Genomic DNA, 12,982 nt, shown 5'->3' on the forward strand with positions numbered 1-12,982 from the left:
AATGGCTTCTAGCAACCATCTTGGAGAAGCATGATTTACATGCAGAGAACAAAATGAGAAAGCAAATATAAACCACAGACAGTAAAGCCTCAGCAATATAGGATTTTCGGCAAACAAGAAAATCTAAGTATGTGAATACTTAAATAGCTGATAAATATGGCAGTCTTTTTGATTTTTTGATATACATCCCAAACTGCACTATATACTTTTTGGTCCCTTAAATTATTGCACAGTGTTGCTGACCACATGGACACAGAAATGCCTTAGCTAGCCTTGAACGACTATGCAGAGAGGATGCCCTCCAGACTACTGAAACATTCTGGGTGATGCTTACAGCATAACAAAGTAATTCTCTTAAGGGACTGTGGTGTTGAAGTTCATGTGTCTCAGAATTAGATTAACAGTTGGTCTTTTGTGTCTGCCTTGATTATCCTCCACAGTCAGGGAATCTACGGCTCACTTTTCTGGCTTCTACATCCAAATCTGCAAGCAGCTGCAACCACTATGAATCCATTGCTATTTCTGCTAAATGCTTCTCATCTCCATTGAGAAGCAATGGCTGAAGCATTTAGCAGAAATATGTACTGACTGCCTATCCTAGGCCAGTCACTGCATACCATTAGCAAAATAGACATGGGCTCTGCCCTCATGGACTTTGAAGACTAGTGGGAGAAACAGAAATCAAGTATTCACAAGAAATGTAATTACAAACTGTAATAATGTTCCAGAGGAAAATAATGGCAAGCTATGAGAGCAGGAGTCCTTATCCAGTTTGGATACAGGGTGGCGAGGGAAGGCTTCCTTGAGGAAGGGCTGTGTGATCTGAGTTCTTCAGTGAAAGGTAGTTAAGTTGGTCCAGGAGGGAAGGGCAATCCAACCACTGCTGCAGCTCCTGCTTCAAGCTGCACAGCCAATGAAGCCAACCCATAAATTCTAGTCTCTACAGATGCTAATGACCTCTACTCATTTGTTCTTGGAGGGTTCTGCTTTCTTTCTTGTCTCCTTTGTCACCTTGGTTCATCTCACACATCTTGCAACTTTTCTGGGAAGATAAGCCCTCTGTGGCTATTACCAGACAACATATATTTCCTAGAACCCAAAACCCCATGAAACTTAGGGGTTACCAAGATTTCTGATGCTTTACTCTCCTCACGCATCTGGAACTTTTCCACTTTATTCTACACTTATTATAATACTGCTCTTGGCTCATTTACAGCATTTATAGTCTAACCAGCTGCAAAAGCTTTAGTTAAAAAAAACAATGACAACCAAACCTGTCATCCATATGAATATTTATGTCATGTTAATTAGAAAGCAAATTTCTTCTGTTCTTTTGATTAATGAGAAGGCAAATAGGGCACCATGTGTCAGCAAGATGCCCTGTCTGATGGTACCAATAATTTCCAAAACAATGAGCCCTATCTTTTTTTAAATTCATTAATTTACATGCAGTGCAGTTTCCACATTGACAACAAAAACACTGCTCCAAACTTTAGAGCCTGTTTCTCATACAAGTCTCTACGTTTAGTTTGGCAAAATCCATGGGGCCTCAAAAATTTTCAATTCTCAATTGCCAAAATGACAGGTGGGCATGAGGTTCAATATGGCAAGAGATCCTTGGTGGATAAGGTAATGCCTCCAAGCACTAAACCTGCCAATCACCACGTTTCTGCTGCCCACTGCCCTACCCACAGCCCCTGCTGAGGCAGCAGCCCTAAGCACCAAATTCTTTACTGTGAGACCCCATGCTCCTAGTCACAGCTAGTCAAGTGCCAGAGATCTCTGATGAACGAATGAACTGGGTTAATCAAATTCTGTTTCTCGGGTATAAAAACTAGGAAACAGGCAATTAACAGTGGAAGCTGATGCTGAAAGAAGTCAAGATGAATGAGAGTTAAACAAGTTAAGAGGATGGGAGCATTCCAACCACTGCTTGGTTCACAGGAAGTGTGAGGTGAGTGAGGAAGCAGAAACCTTGACAAAATATATACAGAACAGAAGAAAAATATATGCCATCTGATAAGAGGGAGTGGAGCAGTTGTGCAGAGAGAGGCTAGGATGCAGTGTGTGTGTGTGTGTGTGTGTGTGTGTGTGTGTGAGAGAGAGAGAGAGAGAGAGAGGAGAAAGAGATGGATAGAGACAGAAAGAGGGAAAGAGAAAGGAGAGAGTCAGAAACACACATGCAGAGATATGAGGTCCTTGAGAAATAAACAAATTAGCCAGTCCTTAATAAGGCTGGCACTGGTTCCTTATACTTCTAGTCACCTTGTGCCAAAAGATACTGGGAGAGAACAGAAGGCTGTACAACTGATTAAAATATTAAGAAACTCAGGAAAACCTTGAGAAAAAATAAAGCTCAATTTAGTCTCTGATAGGTTTTTATTAATGTTCCTTATGCAGAGATGCAAAATACACCAGTCATATTCTTGTAGAAACAGTCATAAGCCTAAGATTTTAAGATCACCTCTACATTATTTCACTGTACTAAGTAGCTTAATTTGCTAAATAAAGGTGGTCCAAATTTTTATCAAAGTACATGCAATATTTTTTGAAAATGAAATAGTTTAAAGGTTTTACGATGACGAGCAACAATCCTTTGTCCTATCCCTCCCCAACCCCAGTCTCATTCCCTGGAAGTGACCGTTTTTAACTCCCTCAGCTATTTCTTCTAATATTTACCTCTAAAGAATATGCTTACCAGTTATTTTTTTATTTATTCATTTGAAACAGTATCTATTGATTTATTGATATATATATATATATAGAAAAGAGAATATGTCCTGGCTTTCTTGTTCTGACCTCTTGCTAATACAGCAAGTAAGAGTTAAGACAGTCATAACTCCACATATAGATAGCCTCAGGAACGACCAACTGAAGGATATCCCTGGGATCAAAGTTTTACACCCCCTATATTACTACTTAACACACTTTCGGCTTCCCTCTCTCAATTTATTTGGACCAAGTTTTCACTATTCTCAGACAGCAATCCAAGGATGACCTTGAATCCAATCTGGACCATAAACATCTTTCCAAGGTTGCAGCATTTATTAATCCTAAATTCCTCAGCAGTTTAGCTGTTTTAAACCATAGATAATAATTGTAATTCACAACTTCATTTCCAGAACCAAACTTTAAACACATACTAGGAATTCGAGAGAATAATTTTTGGTAGAACATTATTCAAGCAAGAAAATTCTTACCATATTGAATTGCTGCTGTAGTTTTTCATTTGCATAATTTATGCAGAACTGTTCAAAACTATTTATCTCAAATGTTTCAAATCTGTAAAACCAAAAATAATATGGGAAGAGGAGAAAAAGGAAGAAATAACTTTAAAAAAATATTCAAAATGTGCAAATCAGAAAGAAAGAAAAAGGAAATTCCTCAACATTGTGAAACTTTCTTTCCACATCAGTGAAGATAAATAAGGGTTTTTAACTCAGTAACATGAAATATGTACCCAGCAGATAAGCATCAGCCAGGTGGCAGAGAGATTTTTTAAAGGCTGCAGCCTATGGACGTGTCTAACAGTATATGCTTTGGACGGCATATTCATCCTCAAGTAGGGAACAATGAGAATTACGATAAAGCCATTGCTCTTGTCAGGTCACAGATGCACAGTGTCTATATACACACAGAAAGGAACGGGGAATAGAAATTTCATACAGTCTTTTGAAAAACTGAACCAGATAATGAAAAAGGCATCGTACAGCGCAAATGTACAGGAAGGGTTTTAACATTAAAGAAAGGTACCCAGAGAAGGCAAACTAGCAAATGAAATTAGACTTTAAAAAATTCTCTTCTAATTTTCCCTTCTCCTCACCAGTAGGAAACATAATCAAATACCCACTTAGAGTTACTAAATAGTCTCTAGAAAGAAACGCTCAGACCACTAAGCCAAACACACTTACCCATAAATGTCCAGCACGCCGATAAAAGAGTGCTGTTTGACAGCAGAATGGAGAACCTGATTGACATGATCTACAATCCAGTTAAAGAGCTTGGCATAGATGTGCTTGGCCAGTGCATCGCGGGCATTCGTGGCCTGCAGCTTGGAGATGGGCTTGATGTATGTCTCTGCGGCAGTAGCCAGCTTCCGATGGCAGAGCCAGTGACACATCTCCTCAAAGTCCACAGCCATGAGGTCACAGAAGATGCTGAGAGGTTCATGCCTGGGCTGCCAAAAGAGAATGGGTTATTTCCTAGGACCAGATCAATTAAGCAAAAATTTACTAAAAAATACTAACAAAGAGGGAACAATTAAAACCCCACAATTTCTTTGTTATAACGAACACCAAGATCACCTGAAGCTGATCAATGATAATCACAATCATCCATCAAACCAGCATCTAGGCAGCACTTTGTAATCTCTTCTAGGGCTCATTTTAAAAATTACCTCTTCCTTTGTTTCCTGAGAGTACTTGTTTGGATCTCTCTTCAGGCACATTCAGTCAGTCAGTCAGTCAGTCAGTCAGAAAATGAGTCAGCTTGTCTACAAATGTTTACTGAGCGTCTATTATATTCCAGCAAACAAAAACAGACATGTACCCTGTCCTCCTAGAACTTAGAGTCACCAGGGGAAATAGGTGTTAACTAAATGATTGCTCCCTAAAATTAAAATTACTACAAAGGAGGACACTATACTAAGATGCCATGTGAAAGGAGAATGCCCTATTGAGGGAGGCAGGAGACAGGGCCTTGAGAAATGGAGTTGAGATCTGAAGGATGAGAAGGTGTTAACTCGGTGAAAGGGTCTTCCAAACTGAGGGGACATCTGGTAGAGAAGTCGTGTGGTGGGAGGGAAACCAGAGATGTGAGGGATTGAAGCTGAGTGAGGGAGAAAATATATGAGATGAAGCCAGAGGCTATACTATGGCTGGTCTTTCCGCTAAGAGCAATGGGGGCCCATGGTGGGGGTACTGAAGGGTTATAAACAGTTAACCTGATGGTTATTTGTGTGACTTCTTAGACTATAATCTCTAATCTAAGCATCCCCTGTATCACCTACAGGGATCCCTGTATCCCCTACAGCTGTCTTCCACAGGCTTTGCATGAGTAGGCATTCAATAAATACTTGTTTAATTTAACCCATGTTAGTGCATTATATTTTTCAACATCTTCACTCACACGTTTCAACTGCATCTGATAACATTCCTGGGGAATAGGTAGGGTGAACACTCTTATCTCTAATTTACAAATGAGGAAATAAGATCCAAGAGAATAGTTTGTTGAAAATCACACAACCACGGATTTCCCTGGTGGTCCAGTGGCTAAGGCTCCACGCTCCCAATGCAGGAGGCTCAGGTTTGATCCCTTGTCAGGGAACTAGACTTCGCATGCCGCAAGTACAGATCCCGCATGCCACAACTAAGACCCGGCATAGCCAAATAAATAAATAAATATTTTAAAAAAAATATCACACAACAAGTTTATGTCAGAATTGCCATTAGAACCTGGGTCTCCTGACAGCCTCATCCCCTGACCCTTCCCACTGAAGCAGTCCCTTCCTTCTTTCATCTCCCCTCCTCCCAAGTAATCACTTCAGATACAAATCACCACCATTACCAACAACATGGATCAACTCCCTTAAATAAGCAGCTTATTTCATTCATTTATATACATGAATGGTGTGACACCATTTAGAAGCGGATCAGCACTCTCTAAACATTCTATTAGATCAACGTTGTTAACTGTTTTGTTCAAATTTTCTATAACTTAACTAATTTTTGGACTTCTTTACCTATCAATAATTTAGAGAGGTCAGTAATATCCCACTATGATGGATTTGTCTTTTTTTTTAACATCTTTATTGGAGTATAATTGCTTTACAATGGTGTGTCAGTTTCTGCTTTATAACAAAGTGAATCAATTATACATATACATATGTGCCCAAATCTCTTCCCTCTTGCGTCTCCCTCCCTCCCACTCTCCCTATTCCACCCCTCTAGGTGGTCACAAAGCACTGAGCTGATCTCCCTGGGCTATGTGGGGATGTGGCATATATACAAAATGGAATATTACTCAGCCATAAAAAGGAACGGAACTGAGTTACTTGTAGTGAGGTGGATGGACCTAGAGACTGTCATACAGAGTGAAGTCAGTCAGAAAGAGAAAAACAAATACCGTATGCCAACACATACACATGGAATCTAAAAAAAAAAAAAAAGAAAGAAAATGGTCAGAAGAACCTAGGGGCAAGACGGGAAGTAAGATGCAGAGCTACTAGAGAATGGACTTGAGGATACGGGGAGGGGGAAGGGTAAGCTGTGACAAAGTGAGAGAGTGACATGGACATATATACACTACCAAATGTAAAATAGATAGGTAGTGGGAAGCAGCCGCATAGCACAGGGAGATCATCTCGGTGCTCTGTGACCACCTAGAGGGGTGGGATAGCGAGGGTGGGAGGGAGGGAGATGCAAGAGGGAAGAGATATGGGGACATATGTATATGTATAACTGATTCGCTTTGTTATAAAGCAGAAACTGACACACCATTGTAAAGCAATTATACTCTAACAAAGATGTTAAAAAATATATAAAAAAATAATGATAGTGAAGATGATCCAGGACCTCGGAAAAAGAATGGAGGCAAAGATCGAGAAGATGTAAGAAGTGTTTAACAAAGACCTAGAAGAATTAAAGAATAAACAAACAGAGATGAACAATACAATAACTGAATTGAAAACTACATTAGAAGGAATCAATAGCAGAATAACTGAGGCAGAAGAACAGATAAGTGACCTGGAAGACATAATGGTGGAATTCACTGTTGCAGAACAGAATCAAGAAAAAAGAATGAAAAGAAATGAAGACAGCCTAAGAGACATCTGAGACAACATTAAACACAACAACATTCTCATTACAGGGGTCCCAAAAGGGGAAGAGAGAGAGCAAGAACCCGAGAAAATATTTGAAGAGATTAGAGTCGAAAACTTCCCAAACATGGGAAAGGAAATAGCCACCCAAGTCCAGGAAGCACAGAGAGTCCCATACAGGATAAACCCAAGGAGAAACACGCTGAGACACATAGTAATCAAATTGGCAAAAATTAAAGACAAAGAAAAATTATTGAAAGCAGCAAGGGAAAAACGACAAATAACATACAAGGGAACTCCCATAAGGAGTTCAGAAACTCAGCAGAAACTCTACAAGCCAGAAGGGAGTGGCATGACATATTTAAAGTGATGAAACGGAAGAAACTACAACCAAGATGACTCTACCCGGCAAGGATCTCGTTCAGATTCGATGGAGAAATCAAAAGCTTTACAGACAAACATAAGGTAAGAGAATTCAGCAACCACGAAACCACCTCTACAACAAATGCTAAAGGAACTTCTCTAAGTGGGAAACACAAGAGAAGAAAAGGACCTACAAAAACAAACCCAAAACAATTAAGAAAATGGTAATAGGAACATACATATCGATAATTACCTTAAAAGTGAATGGATTAAATGCTCCAACCAAAAGACAGAGGCTTGCTGAATGAATACAAAAACAAGACCCATATATATGCTGTCTACAAGAGACCCACTTCAGACCTAGGGACACATACAGACTGAAAGTTAGGGGATGGAAAAAGATATTCCATGCAAACGGAAATCAAAAGAAAGCTGGAGTAGCAATACTTATATCAGATAAAACAGACTTTAAAATAAAGAATGTTACAAGAGACAAGGAAGGACACTACATAATGATCAAGGGATCAATCCAAGAGGAAGATATAACAATTATAAATATATATGCACCCAACATAGGAGCACCTCAATACATAAGGCAACTGCTAACAGCTATAAAAGAGGAAATTGACAGTAACACAATAATAGTGGGGGACTTTAACACCTCACTTACACCAATGGACAGATCATCCCGACCAAAAATTAATAAGGAAACAGAAGCTTTAAATGACACAATAGACCAGATAGATTTAATCGATATTTATAGGACATTCCATCCAAAACCAGCAGATTACACTTTCTTCTCAAGTGTGCACAGAATATTCTCCAGGATTGATCACATCTTGGGTCACAAGTCAAGCCTAAGTAAATTTAAGAAAACTGAAATCATATCAAGCATCTTTTCTGGCCACAACGCTATGAGATTAGAAATCAATTACAGGGAAAAAAACATCAAAAACACAAACAAGTGGAGGCTAACCAATACTTTACTAAATAACTAAGAGATCACTGAAGAAATCAAAGAGGAAATCAAAAACTACCTAGAGACAAATGACAAAGAAAACATGACGATCCAAAACCTATGGGATGCAGCAAAAGCAGTTCTAAGAGGGGAGTTTATAGCAATATAATCCTACCTCAAGAAACAACAAACATCTCAAATAAACAATCTAACCTTACACCTAAAGGAACTACAGAAAGAAGAACAAACAAAACCCAAAGTTATTAGAAGGAAAGAAATCATAAATATCAGAGCAGAAATAAATGAAATAGAAACAAAGAAAACAATAGCAAAGATCAATAAAACTAAAAACTGGTTCTTTGAGGAGATAAACCAAATTGATAAACCATTAGCCAGACTCATCAAGAAAAAGAGGGAGAGGACTCAAATCATTAAAATTAGAAATGAAAAAGGAGAAGTTACAACAGACACTACAGAGATACAAAGCATCCTAAGAGACTACTACAAGCAACTCTATGCCAATAAAATGGACAACCTGGAATAAACAGACAAATTCTGACAGAGGTATAACCTTCCAAGACTGAACCAGGAAGAAATAGAAAATATGAACAGACCAATCACAAGTAATGAAATGGAAACTGTGATTAAAAATCTTCCAACAAAGTCCAGGACCAGATGGCTTCACAGGTGTATTCTATCAAACATTTAGAGAAGAGCTAAAACTCATCCTTTTCAAACTCTTCCAAAAAATTGCAGAGGAAGGAACACTCCCAAACTCATTCTATGAGACCACCATCACCCTGATACCAAAAGCAGACAAAGATACTATAAAAAAAAAGGAAATTACAGACCAATATCACTGATGAATACAGATGCAAAAATCCTCAACAAAATACTAGCAAACAGAACCCAACAACACATTAAAAGGATCATACACCATGATCAAGTGGGACTTATCCCAGGGACGCAAGGACTCTTCAATGTACAGAAATCAATCAATGTGATACACCATATTAACAAATTGAAAACTAAAAACATGATCATCTCAACAGATGCAGAAAAAGCTTTTGACAAAATTCAACACCCATTTATGATAAAAACTCTCCAGAAAGTAGGTATAGAGGGAACCTACCTCAACATAATAAAGGCCATATAGAACAAACACACAGCAAACATCATTCTCTATGGTGAAAAACTGAAAGCATTTCCTCTCAGATCAGGAACAAGACAAGGATGTCCACTCTCACCACTATTATTCAACATAGCTTTGGAAGTCCTAGCCACAGCAATCAGAGAAGAGAAATAAATAAAAGGAATACAAACTGGAAAAGAAGAAGTAACACTGTCACTGATTGCAGATGACATGATACTATAGGTAGAGAAAAAGATGCCACCAGAAAACTACTAGAGCTAATCAATGAATTTGGTAAAGTTGCAGGATACAAAATTAATGCACAGAAATCTCTTGCATTCCTATATACTAATGATGAAAAATCTGAAAGAGAAATTAAGGAAACACTCCCATTTTTAACAAAAAGAATAGAATACCTAGGAATAAACCTACCTAGGGAGGCAAAAGACCTGTATGCAGAAAATTATACGACACTGATGAAAGAAATTAAAGATGATACCAACAGATGGAGAGATATACCGTGTTCTTGGATTGGAATAATCAACACTGTGAAAATGACTATACTACCCAAAGCGATCTACAGATTCAGTGTAATCCCCATCAAATTACCAATGGCATTTTTTACAGAACTAGAACAAAAAAATCTTAAAATTTGTATGGAGACACAAAAGACCCCGAATAGCCAAAGCAGTCTTGAGGGAAAAAAACAGAGCTGGAGGAATAAGGCTCCCAGACTTCAGACTATACTACAAAGCTACAGTAATCAAGATAATATAGTACTGGCACAAAAACAGAAATATAGATCAATGGAATAGGATAGAAAGCCCAGAGATAAACCCACGCATCTATGGTCAACTAATCTATGACAAAGGAGGCAAGGATATACAATGGAGAAAAGACAGCCTCTTCAATAAGTGGTGCTGGGAGAACTGGACAGCTACATGTAAAAGAATGATATTAGAACACTCCCTAACCCCATACACAAAAATAAACTCAAAATGGATTAGAGACCTAAATGTAAGACCTGACACTATAAACTCTTAGAGGAAAACATAGGAAGAACACTCTTTGACATAAATCACAGCAAGATCTTTTTTGGTCCACCTCCTAGAGTAATGGAAATAAAAACAAAAATAAACAAATGGGACCTAATGAAACTTAAAAGTTTTTGTACAGCAAAGGAAACTACAAACAAGACCAAAAGACAACCCTCAGAATGGAAGAAAATATTTGCAAACAAATCAACAGAGAAAGGATTAATCTCCAAAATATATAAAGAGCTCACACAGCTCAATATTAAAAAAATAAACAACCCAATCCAAAAGTGGGCAGAAGACCTAAATAGACATTTCTCCAAAGAAGACAAACAGATGGCCAAGAAGCACATAAAAAGCTGCTCAACATCACTAATTATTAGAGAAATGCAAATCAAATCTACAATGAGGTATCACCTCACACCAGTTAGAATGGGCATCATCAGAAAATCTACAAAAAACAAATGCTGGAGAGGGTGTTGAGAAAAGGGAACCCTCTTGTACTGTTGGTGGGAATGTAAATTGATACAGCTACAATGGAGAACAGTATGGAGGTTCCTTAAAAAACTAAAAATAGAATTACCATATGACCCAGCAATCCCACTACTGGGCATACACCCTGAGAAAACCATAATTCAAAAAGACACATGTACCCCAATGTTCATTGTAGCACTATTTACAATAGCCAGGACATGGAAGCAACCTAAATGCCCATCGACAGATGAATGGATAAAGAAGATGTGGTACATATATACAATGGAATATTACTCAGCCATAAAAAAGAACGAAATTGGGTCATTTGTAGAGACGTGGATGGATCTAGAGACTGTCATACAGAGTGAAGTAAGTCAGAAAGAGAAAAACAAATGTCATATATTAACACATATATGTGGAACCTAGATCAATGGTACAGATGAACCAGTATGCAAGGCAGAAATTGAGACACAGATGCAGAGAACAAATGTATGGACACCAAGGAGGCAAAGTGGCAGGTGTGTGTGTGTGTGTGTGTGTGTGTGTGTGTGTGTGTGTGTGTGATGAACTGGGAGATTGAGATTGACATGTATACACTGATATGTATAAAATGGATGACTAATAAGAACCTGCTGTGTAAATAAACAAATAAAATTCAAAATAAAAATACATAGTGACTCTATCTCCAGTATTGCTTTTGGCCTCAAAGTCTTTTTTGTCCAGTATCAATACAGGTCTGCCAGTTTTTTTCTAGCTATTATGGTGTGTGTTTTCTAAACCTTTTACTTTCGAACTATCTGTACCTTTATGTTTTAGGAATGCGTCTTTCAAAAGTACATACCTGAATTCTAAAACCAGTCTGACAGTCCATATTAGCTGAAACACTGGTTCATTTGTAATTATTTCTACCTTCTTTTGTGCCTTTACTTGTCCCACCTTTTCTAAAATTTTCTCTACCTCTCTTGCTATGTTTGGATTATTTTTTTCAGTTAATTTTTCTCTCTACTAGTTTGAAAGGTTTACCTTCTGTTTCTATTTTTATGATAGAAGCATTAAGTTACATTAGTTAACTTAGTGTACTTAACTAACACAAACTCCAAACACTCCATCCTAATCTATAAGCTTTGTTATCCAGTACTTTAGTTCCATCTTTTTGGGGGGAAGGAGGGGCTGGTGATTCACTTTATTTTTTTAAAACTTTTTATTTTGAACTAATTTCAGACTAACAGAAAAGTTGCAAGAAGAGTACTAAGAATTCCCTTCACCCAGATTCCCTAAATATTAATATTTTACCGAGTTTGCTTGCATCATTCTCTTTCTCACTCTTTCACGTACATATACATACATGTTATTTTTTCAGAAGCTTTTGAGAGCATGTTACAAACATGATGCCCTTTTGGTTCTAAATATTTCACTGTTCATTTCCTAAAATCCAAAGACATTATCTTATAAAACTATAGTATAGTGAGTAAAATCAGGAAATTAGCAATGATACAACCCTATTACCTAGCCTGCAGATCTAATTCAAATTTTGCTGATTGACCTAATAATGTCCTGTGAGGGCGGGCTTGGGGGGGGCCACATTTCTGTGGTCCAGGATCCAATCTACGTTTATACATTGAATTTAGTCATCTTGTTTCATTAATCACCTTTAATTTGAATAGCTCTTCACTCTTTTTTTTTGTCTTTTGAGAACTTGACATTTTAGAAGAATAGTATATCTCTCAGTTTGGGTCTGTATTATGTTGCCTCAGATTTGGGCCATGCCTTTTTGGCCGGAATGCTAGAGAAGTGATGTGGCACCCTCCTCAGGGTGCTGCATCAGAACTCATGTGATGCTGACTGGTTGCTTGGTTAAGGGAGTATCTGCCAGGTTTCTCCACTACCTTTCCCTCTGTAATGAATAAGTATTTTGTGGCCCAATACACTAGTCATTATTATTATTCTTTTAATTAATCAAATTTTATCTACATTTGCCCATACTTTACTAGTTTATTTATTTTTAAAAACATTTTATTTATATATGGCTGCATTGGGTCTTCGCTGCTATGTGTGGGCCCTCTCCAGTTGTGGCGAGCCGAGGCCACTCCCTGCCACAGTGCGTGGGCCTCTCATTGTGGTGCCCTCTCCCGTTGCAAAGCATGGGCTCTAGGTGCACGGGCTTCAGTAGTTGTGGCTCATGGGCCTAGCTGCTCTGTGGCATG

The 12,982-nt window shown here is 38.1% G+C and overlaps 1 protein-coding gene across 1 annotated transcript in view; it reads right to left on the reverse strand.

Moving 5' to 3' along the window:
* Window positions 1-12,982, reverse strand: part of MYO5A (myosin VA) — a gene marked incomplete at its 3' end in the record, with an annotated part of 180,568 nt that overhangs the window by 79,051 nt on the left and 88,535 nt on the right. The window contains exons 10-11 of the mRNA XM_082847112.1: window positions 3,912-4,177; window positions 3,201-3,282 (exon numbers count right to left, since the gene is read on the reverse strand). Of these exons, the coding sequence (XP_082703238.1) occupies window positions 3,201-3,282; window positions 3,912-4,177 (348 nt within the window). The remainder of the gene's footprint in view (window positions 1-3,200; window positions 3,283-3,911; window positions 4,178-12,982) is intronic.

Source organism: Leucopleurus acutus, assembly GCF_964270905.1.
Source record: "Leucopleurus acutus genome assembly, chromosome: 1".
Taxonomy (NCBI): Eukaryota; Metazoa; Chordata; class Mammalia; order Artiodactyla; family Delphinidae; genus Leucopleurus; species Leucopleurus acutus.